Genomic DNA, 16,202 nt, shown 5'->3' with positions numbered 1-16,202 from the left:
TTGCCTGAGGAAGGTTGTTGTATTTCATGTTTGGCCACATACTGTGGAAGTGGAATTAAAACATCAAGTGAAAGGAATGACATAACGCAGTATCCAAAACTTGACTTTCCTTTTCCCTTATATTCTTAGACTATTGTCTGTTGATACTGGGAACTGGGACTTTCTGGTATTATCAGTGTTAGCATGGCAAGGTACCTAGACCTAAGAATCGATTACTTTATTTTTGAGATACTTCCATTTATAAAAGTGTGTGTTGAGGATACTTAAGTGCAATTTCCATGTTGAATCTCATTCCATTTTTAATGAGGAAAACATCAGAATGTCCACTGAACTTTGCAGAAATAGGGTCTGGCACAATATAAACAACAGGCTTTAGGGCTGTTTTAGAGTCTTAGTAATATACGGTTTTGGAAAATGAAGTAAGAGAGAGGTCTATAATCCTCTCTTCTGTCAACTACTTTAGGCATTTAACTTACACGTTTTGAATCTGACTTTTGGAGACACCCTTTACAGGGATCTTGGGCTCCAAAATTTGGTCTTACTAATCCATTTCTTAAGTGTAGGTAGTCAGTATTTGTTAAATATTTTTGAGATAAATTATCTCTCTCTAAAGTATTTGAAGCTATAATAGCTTGCAGGTAGCCTTAGTGATCTCTTTATATATATATATATATTTTTTAGGGAACACTTCTTTACTTTTTATTGCTGTTAAAACAGTTGAAGCTCTGATCTACTGAAAAAAGGTGACCCCCACTAGAGGGCTGGTCTTGAGAGAAGTTTCAGTATCTAGTGGTCACAGTAGCACTTTTATTTTCTGTATTTCTGTGGTTTAATAATGTTTTCAATGAGGTTACATATTTGACAGTCTTTAAAGACTATTTACAGAATGAAATGCAGTATATGCATTTATTAAAACAAATTACAAAAATTTTTGTTCTTTAAAATAACATTGTTAGAAACAAAAAAGGAATGGTTATGGATGCTGTATTTTTTCCCATATATAATCAGAAATTGGTTGGTTGGTTTTTTTAAACCATACAAAAACATAAATTCCTAGTTATTTTTGAGATGATCAGCTTTCACCTATATTTTGATCCTTGTATCTCAATACATATTGGGTTGTCGTCTTTCAGTTATGAGCAGTTAATAAAGCAAGGTCCCAATCCTGCAAATTCTTAGATAAGCACAATACTTTACTTCTCTTGAGTGCACCGAAACTTCAGGTACAAAATTTATGCAAAAAGTATATTCACTGAAAATACAGAACTACCGGAGAATTAAAGAATTGAGATAGACTGAAGGACTGCTATATTTTTCTTTAGAAATTATTCTTTAAAAAAATGTGATTTCAGGATAAAAGGATGAATTTATTCTTTGAGTTTTCTGACTCCTAAACTTCCCAGTCTCAGTATTATACAGAATAATGAAAATTCCTACTGGAAATTCTGGCTTTCTTTTTAACAGTAATATTTTCCTGTTGTATCCTTTGAATAACTTTATTCTAAATTAATATAGCCTAACACAGTTAGGCTTTTGGACATTAACCCCGTGCTTAGTAAACTATTAAATTTCAAGCCCTGTACACAGTAGTTTTGCATGCTGGATTATAAACTAGTCTGTAGTGTTGTCTGTTGCACCCTGCTCTGCTTCATAATTAGTTGCTTTTGGGGAGGGAGAGGGAAACAAAGTATTCTCAACTGGTGGCGTTAATATTGCTCTCTGTAAACCTGTAATGTGGTTGATCCGTGACAATGGCATTGTGTATTGGAAGACAAGGTGAAGCAGTAATTGATGCTTTATATTTTAGTTAGAAGTTTGTGTGAAGCATGCTTCAAGAAAGCACAGCTAGAATTGTAGCTTTCTGCAGTTTTGAGCTGGCAAAGAGCATGTAGCAGAGGGGATGCTGTTCATTACATTTTGTCAAGTTTTTGCATTCTTGCATTATATTTTTAATTTGAAGAGAATTTTTCATGGCAAAAGACTGTCATTGGCAAAGGTTAGAACAAGCATCTCCTTTCAGCAACTTTCTTATCTTTTATTATTTCTTACTTTTTTAAATTAAAAGATTTTTAGGCTGCCTGGCTAGTAAGTCAAAGAACTCATCTAAGGCATCCCTAAAATGTTTTATTTGGATGACCTTTTTTTTTTATTGTAAGTTTTTCGCAGTCCCTTTTGTTTTGTATCATTGAAGTAACGTTTTCTTTAAGGCTGCATTATGTTACAGGCATCAGGTGTAGAAAATATGAATGTGACCATTTTTAAATCGAGATCATAATGACACAAAGGGAGGTTTGATATTTCTGAAGTGCTAGCACTGTCTGAAGTATGTTTAATTTCACACTTTTTCTTTGTTTGTCCTTAGAAGTAGTACTTGGTACCAATGTAAACAAATTAATACAGGGTAATACAAGGTTCTTGCACTATGGCATTTATCCATGACAGTCTAAAATTTAAAACTAATAATCTGAGTTCTAAACTACTGGTAGTGTACCTATATATAGCACATATATAGATAGCATACATTATATATATATATATATATATATACACACACACAAGTACATATATGAATATATAATGCATTCTTTTCTTGGTCATTGTTGCAAGTCATCAGAGAAGGTGTATTTTAAATGATCTGTGTTTTTGCATAGCTCACTGTGGGGATTGTGGCAATCTAAATCCAACATCTGAAAAGCTTATCGCTGTGATATGTAATTTCCATTCTATATACTATTTAGAACATGTCACTTACTGTTTTCAAGTCATCTTAATGTTATCTTGTACAAAGTGGTGCCATATCAATAGGACACCTGATATGGGATACTAACCAGATGTTAATACTGCTGCTAGTTGTAGGTGTACCCAAAATGAGGGTGAGAAAGAGAAGAAATAGTCATTAAGCAGTCATTTAAACATTAAATGGTCATTAAATAGTCATTAAACATTACATTTTATGTTTTGGGATGCTTCCTCTGGTTTTGGTGGTATACTTGATAATTTTTCTTTCTCCATGTAGATCCCTACTTTTTGAAATGGACTTTAAAAAGTGTGTTAAAATAATTGATTTTGTCTTTATGGAATAGCAGATTAGAGAAGTAGTATTCACTGTAAATTTATTTAATTGAAAAAAAAAAAAAAAGTATTACTTGGGCATTGAGCTGTGTTTTGAGATCGAGTAGGGAATTATGTAATGTATGATAGAATATAAAAATCATTGTGACCTGTAACATAGTGCAGCTTTAATACACTGGCTTATCCTTAACTTAAGTTCAGACTTCATTTCATGCTTCCCAGCCTTCTGTCAAAATACTGTACTGTAATTGCAACTGTAGTAGTTCTGAAATTAACTGCAAGGCTTTTGGAATACTGTATCTGATCTCTGCCTTACAGCACAAGCAGCGCTGTCCTGTGCTGGAGGACCAGTTGGTGGATCTGGTAGTGTATGCCATGGAACGATCAGAGACTGAAGAGAAGTTTGATGATGGTGGAACCAGTCAGCTTTTGTGGCAGCATCTCTCCAGCCAGCTTATTTTCTTTGTGCTCTTTCAGTTTGCAAGTTTTCCTCATATGGTCCTGTCACTCCATCAAAAGGTAAATTGTTCGTATCACTCCTTCTTGGTAAGACATGCTTTCAAAATGAATGAAGAGTTGTCCTCCATGAAGTACCTTGAAGTAAAAGAAGTAAAACACATTCTCCAGTTATGAGTTGTGAATTAAGTCTGTTTCCAGTATATTCAGTTATAGGTTATTGCATTATATTTGGGCACAAAATATACAAGTAGCTAGAATCAGGATATAAACTGGCATAATTCAAATGACCTGAATACCATGCTGTAGTATCCAAATTACAGCCAAGCTTTAAATGTAACTGCAATGCATGTGAGCTGAAAAAAGACACATCGTAAACAGATGCAAAATTATAGTTAGTTGGCCCAATGAAGGTATTTGCAATGTGTTTCTTGAAATCATTAGTCCAGTTACAATGATACTAGCTATTATAATATAAATTATCTAGTTACTGCTAGTTCCTAATAATAATACAGTTGAAAGTGATATACTTTCTACTATTTACCTTTTTTCTGTGGTCCTAAATGTCTCTCTGAAGGCACCAGAGAGGAGAGGAGGGGTTACAGCAAGTTGTTAGCATGCTGAGGTCCTTGCTGAGCAGAGTATGATGTTGAAAAAAGGGAAAAAGGCAGTTTTTTCCTCACTCTAGGATTCACTTGTAGCTATTTAGATACGATTTCTAACACGCAGTATGCTTTGCTCCATCTTCACTGGTCCACGCTTCTATGTTATATCTGAATTTACTATGTATGGTATGTTTTACATTTGTTGGATTCTTTGTTATCCCTACAATTAGTTGTACTAAGGTCCTAATTGTTGCATTTCTTTAATGGTCATTAATTTAAGCTCTGGTGAAGTATATGAAAATTATCAAAGCAGTAGGCATTACACCACACAATTGCATGAATCTAAGCTAAAACAAGCTAGGTAATAGTAACCTAGTTATTAGATGATTGCTATTACAGATAAAAAAAAAAAAAATCCAGGCAGGCCAAGACAAGTCCAGATGAAGCAAGCCAAAGGTGTGCTGGTACTGACGCTTTATAGAGTTAACATAAAGCCTCTGGCATGCTGCTAGCAATGGCAGTACTGTGTTTACTTGGCTAAAGGGCTACAACATCACAAGTCCAATATTTAAGAGTGTCTGCTTTTCAGAACTGTGACCCTTAAGAGCTGAATACATTTTAAATCCTACCATTAATTGTTGTGACCCTCACAGATAGTGCTCCTGTGTTATGACTAATGTGTCTGTTTGCTGTCTTCCTGAAAACCTGTGTTCCTACCCAAGTAAAATGGAACTATTTTAGTCTGTTCTTTTACTTATATGGGAATCTTTGCAGTGATTTTTCTGTGTGCAGTATTTTTCTGTTCCTGAGTGTTTTTGACAGTTGGCAGGTCGTGGTCTCATTAAAGGAAGAGACCATCTGATGTGGGTGCTACTACAGTTCATCTCTGGCAGCATCCAGAAGAACGCACTGGCAGACTTCCTCCCAGTTATGAAGCTTTTTGACCTCTTGTATCCTGAGAAGGAAGTAAGTCTTCTCTCTGAAATTAAAAGTTTGATGAATATTCAATTATCATTCAACCCGAGACCTTCATACCTAGATATTACTATCATTCTTGAGCATTCTGCATAATCGGAGAGCTGCATTTCATAATTAAATGAAACTTTTTAGTATCCCCTAGCTATGTTTTTTTTCAGTAACTACATTTGTGCTGAGTAGTTTTGTGAAGAAAAAAAAAAAAAAAAAAGTGTGTGGGGGAGACCTTCTTCACTCATCTCTTCCCTGACCCCAGTTCAATTAAGGTTTTGAGGAGTTTGTTCAAGTACTGAGGATACCATCAAGGAACAATATTCATTGATGTTTCCTTCCAAGGAATTTCTGGGCTGATACAAAATGATGCAATATGTGGTATTTTCCCTGAGCAAAAAAACTGAACAAGGCACTTAAATTTGTTTCATGTTAATTATTACTTAAAACTATTTTTGTGGTAGTAGATCAAATTGCGGTTGTGCTTAGTACATTCCACTATGATGAAGGTATCTGGGGTAGGGGGAGTTGGAGTAAATTCTTAAACTTTTCACCTTGACAGCATTGAGCATTGTGAGCAGGAGGTCCTGATTCTTATCATAGTACCTTTGGTTTTGATCAGGTTAACACAGCTGTGTGGTGCACCAAACCACTATGGATTATGACTTTTTTTTTTTCCTCCTCCTTCCTTTCTAGGTTAGTTTTAACCCAGATAAATTCTTCACTACAGTTTGTTGCATGGCCTCTCTCCAAATGTGGGGAGAGTGACAGGAGCGTTTACTTCAGTTGGGGTCTGAGTTATGCTTTTTTGAAGTGTTTATGGGACTAGAGCTTTTCTGAGGATGCAGTTTCATCAGCAGCTTAAACATGATGCAAGGCTGTTGCTCCTAAGAGGATCTGTCTTATTTTCTCCTCGGCTGTGCATTACTGCTGTCTCACTTGTGCTAACAGTGATGTTTATGTAGTAGTAACCATACCAAAAAGAAAGAACTGCAGATGTTGGCAAAAGGAGAGAGCCGGAATGCCTCTTTCAGTGGCACAAACACACTTGAGCATGTAACCAAAAATTTCTTGAATTTTAGGATGTATGTGTTCCTTTTAATGGGAAGTCTCTTGATCCTTAGTTCTAATGGTGATGCTAGAAAAGTTAAAGTTTCATACTAGTGAACCACTGAATACCGACTCTGTGCATGGAAGACTTGCTTCTACTTGGACGCATGTATGATAATTATTTCTAAATCATATCTTATGCAAGTCTGAGACTGAGAGTAAAAGTATATGCTTTTGTAACTACATGTCTTGAATTTGTATATGAACTTCCATTTGAGGTTTTAGACGGTTCATTATATTTCAGGGATAATAATTAAGGTCATGTTCTCTTCCAGATATCTTGATTTAGAATTGCGTAGATATGTGAGAATAGAATCTGTCCCTTCAATATTTTCTTTATGGTGTTGCAGGTCAGAAAAGGAAAAAGACTTGATCTTTGTGAATATTGGCTATCTAATTTGTTTTTCTGTAAATAAATGCATACGGTTATGTCATGTTCATGTGTTCGTTCTTTAGTGTATTCCTGTACCTGATATCAACAAACCTCAGTCAACTCACGCTTTTGCAATGACCTGTATTTGGATTCACCTGAATCGGAAGGCTCATAGCGATAACTCCAAGTTACAGATTCCCATTCCTCATTCTCTGAAGCTTCACCATGAGTAGGTTTGGGTTTTTTGTTGTGTTTTGATTGTTTCTAGACATAATGGGAAAACAAGCTCCAACTCTGTATTCAGAATGTACTATGTGATGGGATGCTGTTTTATTTATTCAGTTACTCTGTAAGAGGGCTAGTCAAAGGAGTAGACAGTACTAAGAGCTCAAAGTCAATATGTTTCATAAAAAATTAAATGCTGTTATGACACTTTAAATCATATGTTACAACCAAGAGCAGTAAATGTTTTCTAGTGATGGAGAGAATCAGAAAGCAAATTGACTATTCTGTTTTATTATGCTGCGGTTTGAAAAGAAAAAGTGGTGGGTGGTCTGTATATGATAAGCGGTACGTTGGGCTAACTTTCATTTGGAAAGGTGATTTTTAAAGTGTATTTAAGAGCATCTGTCTTATGAGGAAAGGCTGAGAGAGCTGGGCCTGTTCAGCCTGGAGAAGAGAAGACTGAGAGGGGTTCTTATCAATGTATACAATAATCTTAAGGGAGGGTGTCAACAGGATGGGGCCAGACTATTTTCGGTGGTGCCCAGCAACACAGCAAGAGGCAATGGGCACAAACTGAAACACAGGAAGTTCCACCTCAATATGGGGAAAAACTTCCTTACTGCGACGGTGACAGAGCACTGGAGCAGCTTTCCCAGAGAGGTTGTGGAGTCTCCTTCTCTGGAGATATTCAAAACCCGCCTGGACGTGATCCTGTGCAACATGCTGTAGGTGACCCTGCTTGTGCAGGGGGGTTTGGACTAGATGATCTCCAGAGGTCCCTTCCAATCTCGGCCATTTTGTGATTCTGTGATTTTTCTCCAGCTGTGTTACTGTGGTATATAGTAATTGTAACTTGATCAGTTTTTACTAAAAAGTCAAATTAACTGGGGCTTAAGATCTAGTTATTTATTGTGGTACGATTGATAAATATTTTGGGTTTTTTTTACTGTTTTGCAATGGATTTGTGACAGGGTTTATTTGTGACTGTAATCCTGCAATATATGTGTATTCTTCTACTTGATTTCCACCCTCTACCCCCTTAATGTTTAGCCTGTCTTTGATATGCAGGTTTTTGCAACAGAGTTTAAGAAATAAAAGTTTGCAGATGAATGACTACAAGATTGCCTTGTTGTGCAATGCATATTCAACCAATTCAGAATGTTTCACTTTGCCCATGGGGGTACTAGTAGAGACTATTTATGGAAATGGCAATATGAGGATCCCTCTTCCAGGGACTAATTGCATGGCATCAGGCTCGATCACCCCACTGCCGATGAACCTCTTGGATTCACTCACAGTTCATGCCAAAATGAGGTACAGTATGCAGTTAGTTGGGGGTTTTTGGGGGGGGGGAGGGGTGTTGTTAGTTTTTTATCTGTAAATTTTTATGTAACTAACTGTCAGCAGGAAAGCTTTCCGTTTGTTTCAAAATGTCTTATATAAAGCTGTTGATTTATATAACAAATTCCTTAAATTTCAAGTACATAATTTTAATTAAAAATACTCTCTCTTTTTCCCCAGCCTGATTCATAGCATAGCTACAAGGGTGATTAAACTGGCTCATGCAAAATCTAGTCTGGCCTTGGCACCAGCTCTCGTGGAAACCTACAGCCGTTTGTTGGTTTATATGGAAATAGAGTCATTGGGAATCAAAGGCTTCATCAGTAAGACAGAAAATCCTTTGCCCCCACCTTCCCCTTCAGTAATGTCTTTCTGTTTGAATGGCAACTGGAAACCATAGAAAAAAATCAAAATCTAGTGATGCAATATGTTGAATACTTACATAAATTATCTTAATGTAAAAAATTCATAACAGTAACCCTAGTGCTGCAATAAATTTCAGATAAGCATGCTGCTGTCTCTATATGGGGGCACTGTTGCTTGTATAGTCAGAGCTTTCCTAGTTTAGCTGCATTGTGCAAAAATATGCATATGGAAACTCTTAAGAACTTTTACTTAATCAGATGCAAGTGATATTTAATTGCACTCTTTAAAATAATTTGGATGTCTGCTGTATATGTTCAGTCAAAAGATTATTCAACTCTACACATTTATGGTATCTAAAGACAGTTGCTTGCACGTGCACTCTTTGGAAGTACTAGAGTTATCAAATTGAATATCTGACTTGCAGCTAAATATAACTGTCTATCCACAGTGTACTCTAAGTGTGTTTTAAAGAGTAATCACTTGGAAAATTTATTTTACAAACTATTTTCCATAAGGTCAGCTCCTGCCAACAGTGTTTAAATCTCACGCCTGGGGAATTTTGCACACACTGCTAGAAATGTTTAGCTATCGCATGCATCACATCCAGCCTCATTACAGAGTCCAGCTGCTCAGCCATCTTCATTCCTTGGCTGCTGTGCCACAGACTAATCAGAACCAGCTTCATCTGTGGTGAGTGAGGGCTACCATATTTAGCCCTAATCCTGGATTCTTTCATTAATTGTATGTTGAAAGTTGTGTAAGAACCCTGTTTGATAGGACATAAGTATTTCCTAGTCTTTTTAGTTCTGTAGCTAGGTTCAGTTTTATGGCATCTCAGCTGGTTTTGTTTCAGGAATACAATTAGATGTTAATATAGTACTCTGCAGAGTTGTGTGTGGGAGCCCCTCTCACACAGACATGGCAGCAGTCTTGCAGGTCTAAACACATCCATGTGCAGCAGCACCATCATGTCAAGAAGTGCCGGACAGCTGTTGAGACACTTGTACTGCAGGTGAAGAAGGCCAATGCCTGCTGCTTGTAGTCACAGTGGGAGAAACAGTGATTGGCTTCCCTGCCAATGGGACTGCTGGTTTTTTTTCTCGTGTAGCAGGTTTTTATTCCATTACAAGAACTAAGTTACTGGGCTATATACCCAAAGTAAAGAACAAAGAAAATAAAACTTTCCACTGGAAAACTCTGTAACTTCTAGCCAGTTTTATCCAGTTCGAATTCCTGGCATGCCAGGCAGGAGTTGATGAGTTCATACACTGTTCAGGGACTCTTCCTTTGTTCTGCCTTAAGACAGTGATTAGTAAGATGGAGTTAGTCTTCGTACTGTTGATTGTCTTTTACTTCCACACATTCCTCTTTAGTTTCAAGGTCTTGCTCCTTTTATTTATCGAAGTTTTGTTTTGTCTTGTTAGATTGTGAAATATAAAACCTGGATGTTAATCTGTTACCTTAGATATGCACAACCTGACTGGAGTTAACTAATCTATAGCTTTGAGATTTGAGAGGCAATGTTGTAAGAGTGTCTTAAATTGCTTCAAACTAACTAGTGTGAAAAGCACTTCCAACTAGAGCAGTGGAAAATAAAGTGGAAATCAAAAGTAGTACTTCCCGATTACTTTAATAAGGACAGTTTAGTGCTGTCTGCTTCTAGGAGATAGTTTGCTTTGCAGCTTCCCATGTCTTATTCATGCCTTTTTCTTCTGTTCTTGTATTTACTTATTTATCTGTATCTGCTAGTCTAACAAAGATGTTCAAAAGGAAACAAAAAGAGGGCGCTCTAAATTGGAGAGGCTTAAGGCTCCTTTTCAGGGACTCTGCATCTTGAATTTTATATATGTTTTAAAATATAGGTATCCAGAAATCACTAAAGCAACTTTTGGGAGCTTTATTTGAAAATAAAGTATTTAAGTGGTTGAAAGCATGTCTATTAAGTGGTGGAAAATCCAAATTTTTCCAAAAGGTTAAGAACACTACTTCCAAAACTAGTACTTCTATATTAGTTGAAACAAAAAACAGAGGAAGAGTAGGTATTTTGGAATCTTAGAAGCAGTAGTATAAGTATTCTTTGCTAACTGGACTATATTCTTCTTTTAGTGTTGAAAGTACTGCTCTACGGCTAATCACAGCTTTGGGCAGCTCAGAGGTCCAACCACAATTTACACGATTCCTCAGTGATCCTAAAACAGTTCTTTCAGCAGAATCAGAAGAACTCAACAGGGCTCTGATCTTGACTCTAGCTAGAGCAACACATGTGACAGGTAAGTGAAAGGTGAAGTCAAGCCATTTCTCTAAAATATAGTTCGACAGAGTATCCTGGAAATAACACTGTAGTAGAGCATTTCACATAAATTTCTGTTTTTGAAGTCTAATTTAGTTTTATTTCAAAATACTGGCATCATTTTTAGGCAAAGAAGTTGTTATTAAAGTAGTACTGAAGTCAGAAGTTGTTCAAAAATTGATCTGGTACACAAATGCAGTGTAACTAGCTTTTTTGCTCTATCTTCTATTTCTGGTTTCATTATTTAAAGTTAAATGTTGCAACCTACTTACTGATAGATGCCATGATAACATGGAATGTTCAATGCAAGTATGTTGTTAATGCAGAAGCCATCTCCTCTTACCTTTAAGAAAATGTAGTCTAAGTTTTGGGTTTGTTTTGTTGGGGAAGGGAATAAAGGAAGCATTTCCTGTGTATTTTAATGTTTAACAGTTTGCAACGACAGAGGTCAAGTTTTTGTTAGCGTTCAGAGGGATATTTCCTGTTTCCTTCATTTACACTGGAAATTCAGTTCTAATCTGGAGGCTCACCAAAGAATTAGAACAATTGTGACTTCACAAAAACAGGGGAAGAAAATTTGAAAGGGAAGAAGTTCATGTTAGTTTTCTTTTTTTCCTTTTTTATTTAATCTTTGTTCAACCTTCAATGTTACATCAACAACAGGGTTTCCGGTGGGTGGGAGGAAGGGGACTAGTGTGGTGGTGTTTCTGTTTTTATTTTTTGTTACAGCTTAATTGGAAAAGGTATTGCTAAGCAATCTTTTTAAAGCAAGTCTATAAAAATGACATCTGGCAATTTCATGATGATTAGCTTCCTCGTTTTTTTTTTTTAAATTAGGTCTGATCAGTTCATCAGCAAAAGCTTCTTTTATTGTCATTACAGGAAATTAAATATAAAACCTTAAAACTGTGCTTGATTTATTTCTAGCTCAAAACTTAAAAATAATTTCATTATTGCTAACACCATAAATAACAGTATCCAGCTTGTTTTAGAGCGCAAATAAGATTTGAAGGAAGGGAGTGGGGGAAGTTGGTCAAAAAGGTAACCCTGTCAAACTAGCAAAACCTTGATCCATGTAACTACAAAAGGAATACCATTAGGAAATGTCTTTTGATGCGAAAAACTAATATCATCAATCCTTTGTGCTTCATTAATGTTGAATGTTGGTTTAGATTTTTTCACAGGCTCTGATTCAATTCAGGGAACTTGGTGCAAGGACATACTGCAGACTATCATGAGTTTTACTCCCCATAACTGGGCCTCACATACACTAAGCTGTTTTCCAGCTCCTTTGCAGGTAATAGTTTCAAACTGCCAATTTTCTAATTAGAAATATGGAGAATTTACACTCTTAACAGGATCCCGTGCCTTTTGCTAGTTGGTAGGATTCTTCTTCTGTCTGAACTACTTTAATCTCAGTTCACTAGAGAAAGCAATATGATTCTAACACTGATATTTCTTCAAATATGCATTATGCTTCTCCTGGAGTATCCTAGGCTCAAGTCTGGCCAGCTGATACTGCCAGTGGAAGGTAAATTGGATTTAAAAGAAAAAAAAATTATATCAAAACCCTTCTCCATCATGGCAACTTGTCACATAACTTACTGACAAGACAATCATTGTGGTGTCACAATGAAGCAACAACCCTGTCTAGTAATTTTTTTTTTACTGCATGTGAAAGTAAAAAAATCATTAGGTGCCCTTACTGAGTCAAGGTAAAGCTTGCCTGTTCTAATTTTAGAGCTATTGGTCACAACAAAGCCTACTTTATTTCAGGTATTCTTCAAACAGAACAATGTACCTCAGGAAAGCCGTTTTAACCTGAAAAAGAATGTGGAAGAGGAGTATCGAAAGTGGAAGTCTATGACCAATGAGAATGATATAATCACACATTTTTCTATGCAAGGTTCACCCCCCCTTTTCCTTTGTCTCCTGTGGAAGATGTTATTAGAGACTGATCACATTAATCAGATTGGCTACAGGTGAGCTTAAAAGATGTGCTATTTCAAAGGTGTTACAGCAAATCATCTTCAGTTTCAAGGACATAGGCCTTGTATCTTAGATTCGTATGGTTTGTACCTTTTTTTTTTTTTTTTTTTTTCTTACGGTAATTCAAGGCACGGAAGAAAGAAATGGAGCTAGATATTAGGATATCATAATAATAGGCCAGTATTTAAGACTGATAGCACCTCCTGGCTGCCACTGTTTTATCATGTAGAAGTCTGCAATGCATATTCCTCATGGTAAGAGAATTACAGACAAGGATATCAGCTGTTTGAGTTAAGCAGTTTACTTGTAATGAATCAGTATTTCATACAATTGTGAATAGTAAACAAAAAATATAGAGCATTTATTTACTTCACTTTTGTATGTTAATAAAGACTGAATATTAAAGAAATATTCTGTGCTGGATTAGGCTGAAAATTATTATAGAAGCAGTAGTATTAGGATTATCTGTACTTGTCCTCAGTAGTAACAACTTCAGCTCCACAGTCATGAAAAACAGATTTTTCTTTTTGCAGGCCTCATAAGGTCTGTTGAAACAATTAATATTTGTGAAAAGCATGTGTTAGTCTTTTGTGCAGTGAAGAAATACCAATTTTTTGATGCTATGGTTACATTAAAACACACGCTGCGGGAGAATAACAGTAAGTTGCAGAAGACTCTCCTAAGAGGTGTATAAGTTAAAAATGCAGTTCTACCTAGGTAATGCATGGATTCTGAGCAGAACACTACAGATGTGTGTTTGGGAACTTGAAGGGTTTCATTTAATTGATATCCAGGCTTTAGAATTCCCTTGCTTGGGGGAGTTTATCTGTTTTAAGAAAATTTTTGTATAAAACGTATTCAGTCTTGTAAAATAGACCAGTTAAAAATGTGTTAAGGATAGTAACAGTTGTTCATTGCTTTTTCTATTTGTGTGAGCATGCTTGAAACAGAGACTTTTTATTCTCCTCCTTTCTCTCTGTTAGAGTGTTGGAAAGAATTGGGGCCCGAGCTTTGGTGGCACATGTCAGGACATTTGCAGATTTCTTGGTGTATGAATTCTCTACCTCAGCAGGAGGCCAGCAGCTCAACAAATGTATTGAGATACTTAATGATATGGTGTGGAAATACAACATAGTAACACTGGATAGGTTGATACTGTGTTTGGTAAGTATTGCCTTAAAAGATAAGATGCAAGAGATTTCTTTAAACAATACTTGGTCATTGCCTTCTGAGTCACTTTTGTAGGAACCTTCTTTTTAAAGATGTATTGATTTTAAATAGTGACTCTCTGCTAATCCAATAATCAAGTAAAATAATGGATTACTTCTGTAATCAGAAGTAAAAAAAATTCAGTCTTACAGTTCTTTGAATCTTCAGGAGAAGCTTTACTTGGCTATATAATGGCAGCCATTACGTTGGCATTATTAAGCATTATTGTTAGTGCTCTGGGTCTTTTGATCTCAGAGTTATGCAGTCCTTTCTGCAGTCTGAAAAGTTAGAAGGGGTGTGGCATGCCGTTATTTGGAAACAAATGTAAAGTCTTGTACCTACTAGAGAATATTGTATTTGCTTAAAGTTTAGCCCAGTACATTAGAAAAGCAGGTGACAGATTGCTTTCTCTGTCTTTTAAGTTTACCTTGCAAAATAATGGAGTTATCCAGAGAATTAAATATTTCTTCAGTAATTATCCTTTACTTATGTTAGGAAGAGATTTTAACATATAAAGCTGATTGTTTTGATTTTAGTTTGATTTTCAAACTGAAGTCCAAACGTGTTAAAAACTGAATGAATGCATATGATTCTGGGAGTGGCCAGAACTTTGAAGCAAGCTTAGTTTCCTTATCATTAGTTGGATAGTCCTACAAAGAGGTCTGCAAGCAGAACTGGAATTCTTGAACAACATGCTATCACTCGGAATTTTGTGAGACTTTCTGCCTGTGCAATAGAAAATGGGATGGATGCTTTTCACAGCAGGTGATGGAGCCTGCTTCTGTTCTGTCTTCACCACCAAAATAGTTGAGAGACCATATGTTCAATGTGAATTTGTGTGCAGACAGGTCTAATGTGCAGCCAAATTGCCTGGCCAGTATTTTAGTGGTTCTAAAGCAGATAGTAGCATCAGCTGTAATTCCATGTTTTCTGATCCTTTTTGTTTAAAGGCTATGCGTAGTCATGAAGGAAATGAAGCTCAGGTCTGTTACTTCATAATTCAATTACTTTTACTCAAGCCTAATGATTTCAGAAACAGAGTGAGTGATTTTGTGAAGGAGAATTCTCCAGAGCACTGGCTGCAGAATGACTGGCACACTAAGCATATGAGTTATCACAAGGTAATGAAGCCAATAATTTTTTTTTTTTTTAATAATACTTTCTGTGGAGTTCAGATTAGCCAAAGAATCTTTTGTTTTGAACAGTATAGGACTGCTCTGCAAACTTTTTGGAGTTATTTACTAGCAGTTTGGTTGGGCTTGTATAAAATCACTTATGTTTATGGAATAACATTAAAATAATATACAGTGATATTCAAAGGTAAAAGCAGCTGAAGGTTGGTTAGAGATTCTTGCTCATCTAAATCCAGTCACTTTAGTATCTTGGGTTTACTAAAATTCATTTAGAAGATATTTTTTGTGTATCAGGGAAGATGGATTCCCTTCTGGTATTTTATGACTAGGTTTCACTATTGTTGCATTTTCCCTTAAATATTAAAGCTTCTACTATCTCCTCTCTGGCAAGAACAGACCCTCCTCATCTTAGGGAAGAGGATTGCTAAGATTTTAATGCTGCTGCAAACATAGGGGGTCCGCTGGCTAGAAAAGGATACAGCAGCTGGAATATTCTACCAAAGGTAGTAGTACATTGACACCAAGTCAAAGCACATGTGAGGAGACTCCTTATGCAGCTAAACAGATGCATTGTAGTTTTGATCCAGAACTTATTTAGTCTATATTAGCTTTCAGCCTTAACAGTACAGTTTTAGCAGTGTCTAAACTTGTAAGCATAGCTGGGAAGCAGTAGCCTGGGCAATGCTGTAACATAGCTGCACAGTTACCAGATCCAAGCTGGCCTATAGAAATTCCAGTCACAGGTAAAACACCACAAGCTCAGCCTTCAGCTGTACTCATCTGGTATTTGAGTGCACTCCAGTTGTTTCCTAGGGAGGGCTTACATGTACATTATTTCTACTGTTGTGATTCAGTATGTGATGCAGAACATTTCAGAAGTGCTGAATTTTCCCCTAGGTTCTCTTAAAATACTTGACAAGAGACACATAAGCACTGGTGGCTGCTGCTATCAGGTTTTTCTTAGGATGCTTAATGATCCCTTATGCCCCCTTTGAATGGTGCTGAAACCTCATATCTTTTTTCCCAAAAGAAGTTAAATGTACTACTTGTAATCACTAAATAATTCA

General features: G+C 36.3%; 1 protein-coding gene across 2 annotated transcripts in view; it reads left to right on the top strand.

Moving 5' to 3' along the window:
* Window positions 1-16,202, top strand: part of MED23 (mediator complex subunit 23) — a 39,021-nt gene that overhangs the window by 13,200 nt on the left and 9,619 nt on the right. For both annotated transcript variants that reach the window (XM_026120073.2, XM_026120070.2), the window contains 11 exons: window positions 3,391-3,591; window positions 4,956-5,099; window positions 6,666-6,811; window positions 7,876-8,121; window positions 8,329-8,471; window positions 9,030-9,204; window positions 10,621-10,784; window positions 11,977-12,101; window positions 12,581-12,786; window positions 13,777-13,957; window positions 14,953-15,123. In XM_026120073.2, coding sequence (XP_025975858.1) covers window positions 3,391-3,591; window positions 4,956-5,099; window positions 6,666-6,811; window positions 7,876-8,121; window positions 8,329-8,471; window positions 9,030-9,204; window positions 10,621-10,784; window positions 11,977-12,101; window positions 12,581-12,786; window positions 13,777-13,957; window positions 14,953-15,123 — 1,902 coding nt within the window. The remainder of the gene's footprint in view (window positions 1-3,390; window positions 3,592-4,955; window positions 5,100-6,665; window positions 6,812-7,875; window positions 8,122-8,328; window positions 8,472-9,029; window positions 9,205-10,620; window positions 10,785-11,976; window positions 12,102-12,580; window positions 12,787-13,776; window positions 13,958-14,952; window positions 15,124-16,202) is intronic.

This window comes from Dromaius novaehollandiae, chromosome 3, assembly GCF_036370855.1.
Source record: "Dromaius novaehollandiae isolate bDroNov1 chromosome 3, bDroNov1.hap1, whole genome shotgun sequence".
NCBI classification, from domain to species: Eukaryota; Metazoa; Chordata; class Aves; order Casuariiformes; family Dromaiidae; genus Dromaius; species Dromaius novaehollandiae.
Note: the sequence above shows the minus strand (reverse complement) of the source record. Positions and strands in the feature narration are given on the sequence as shown.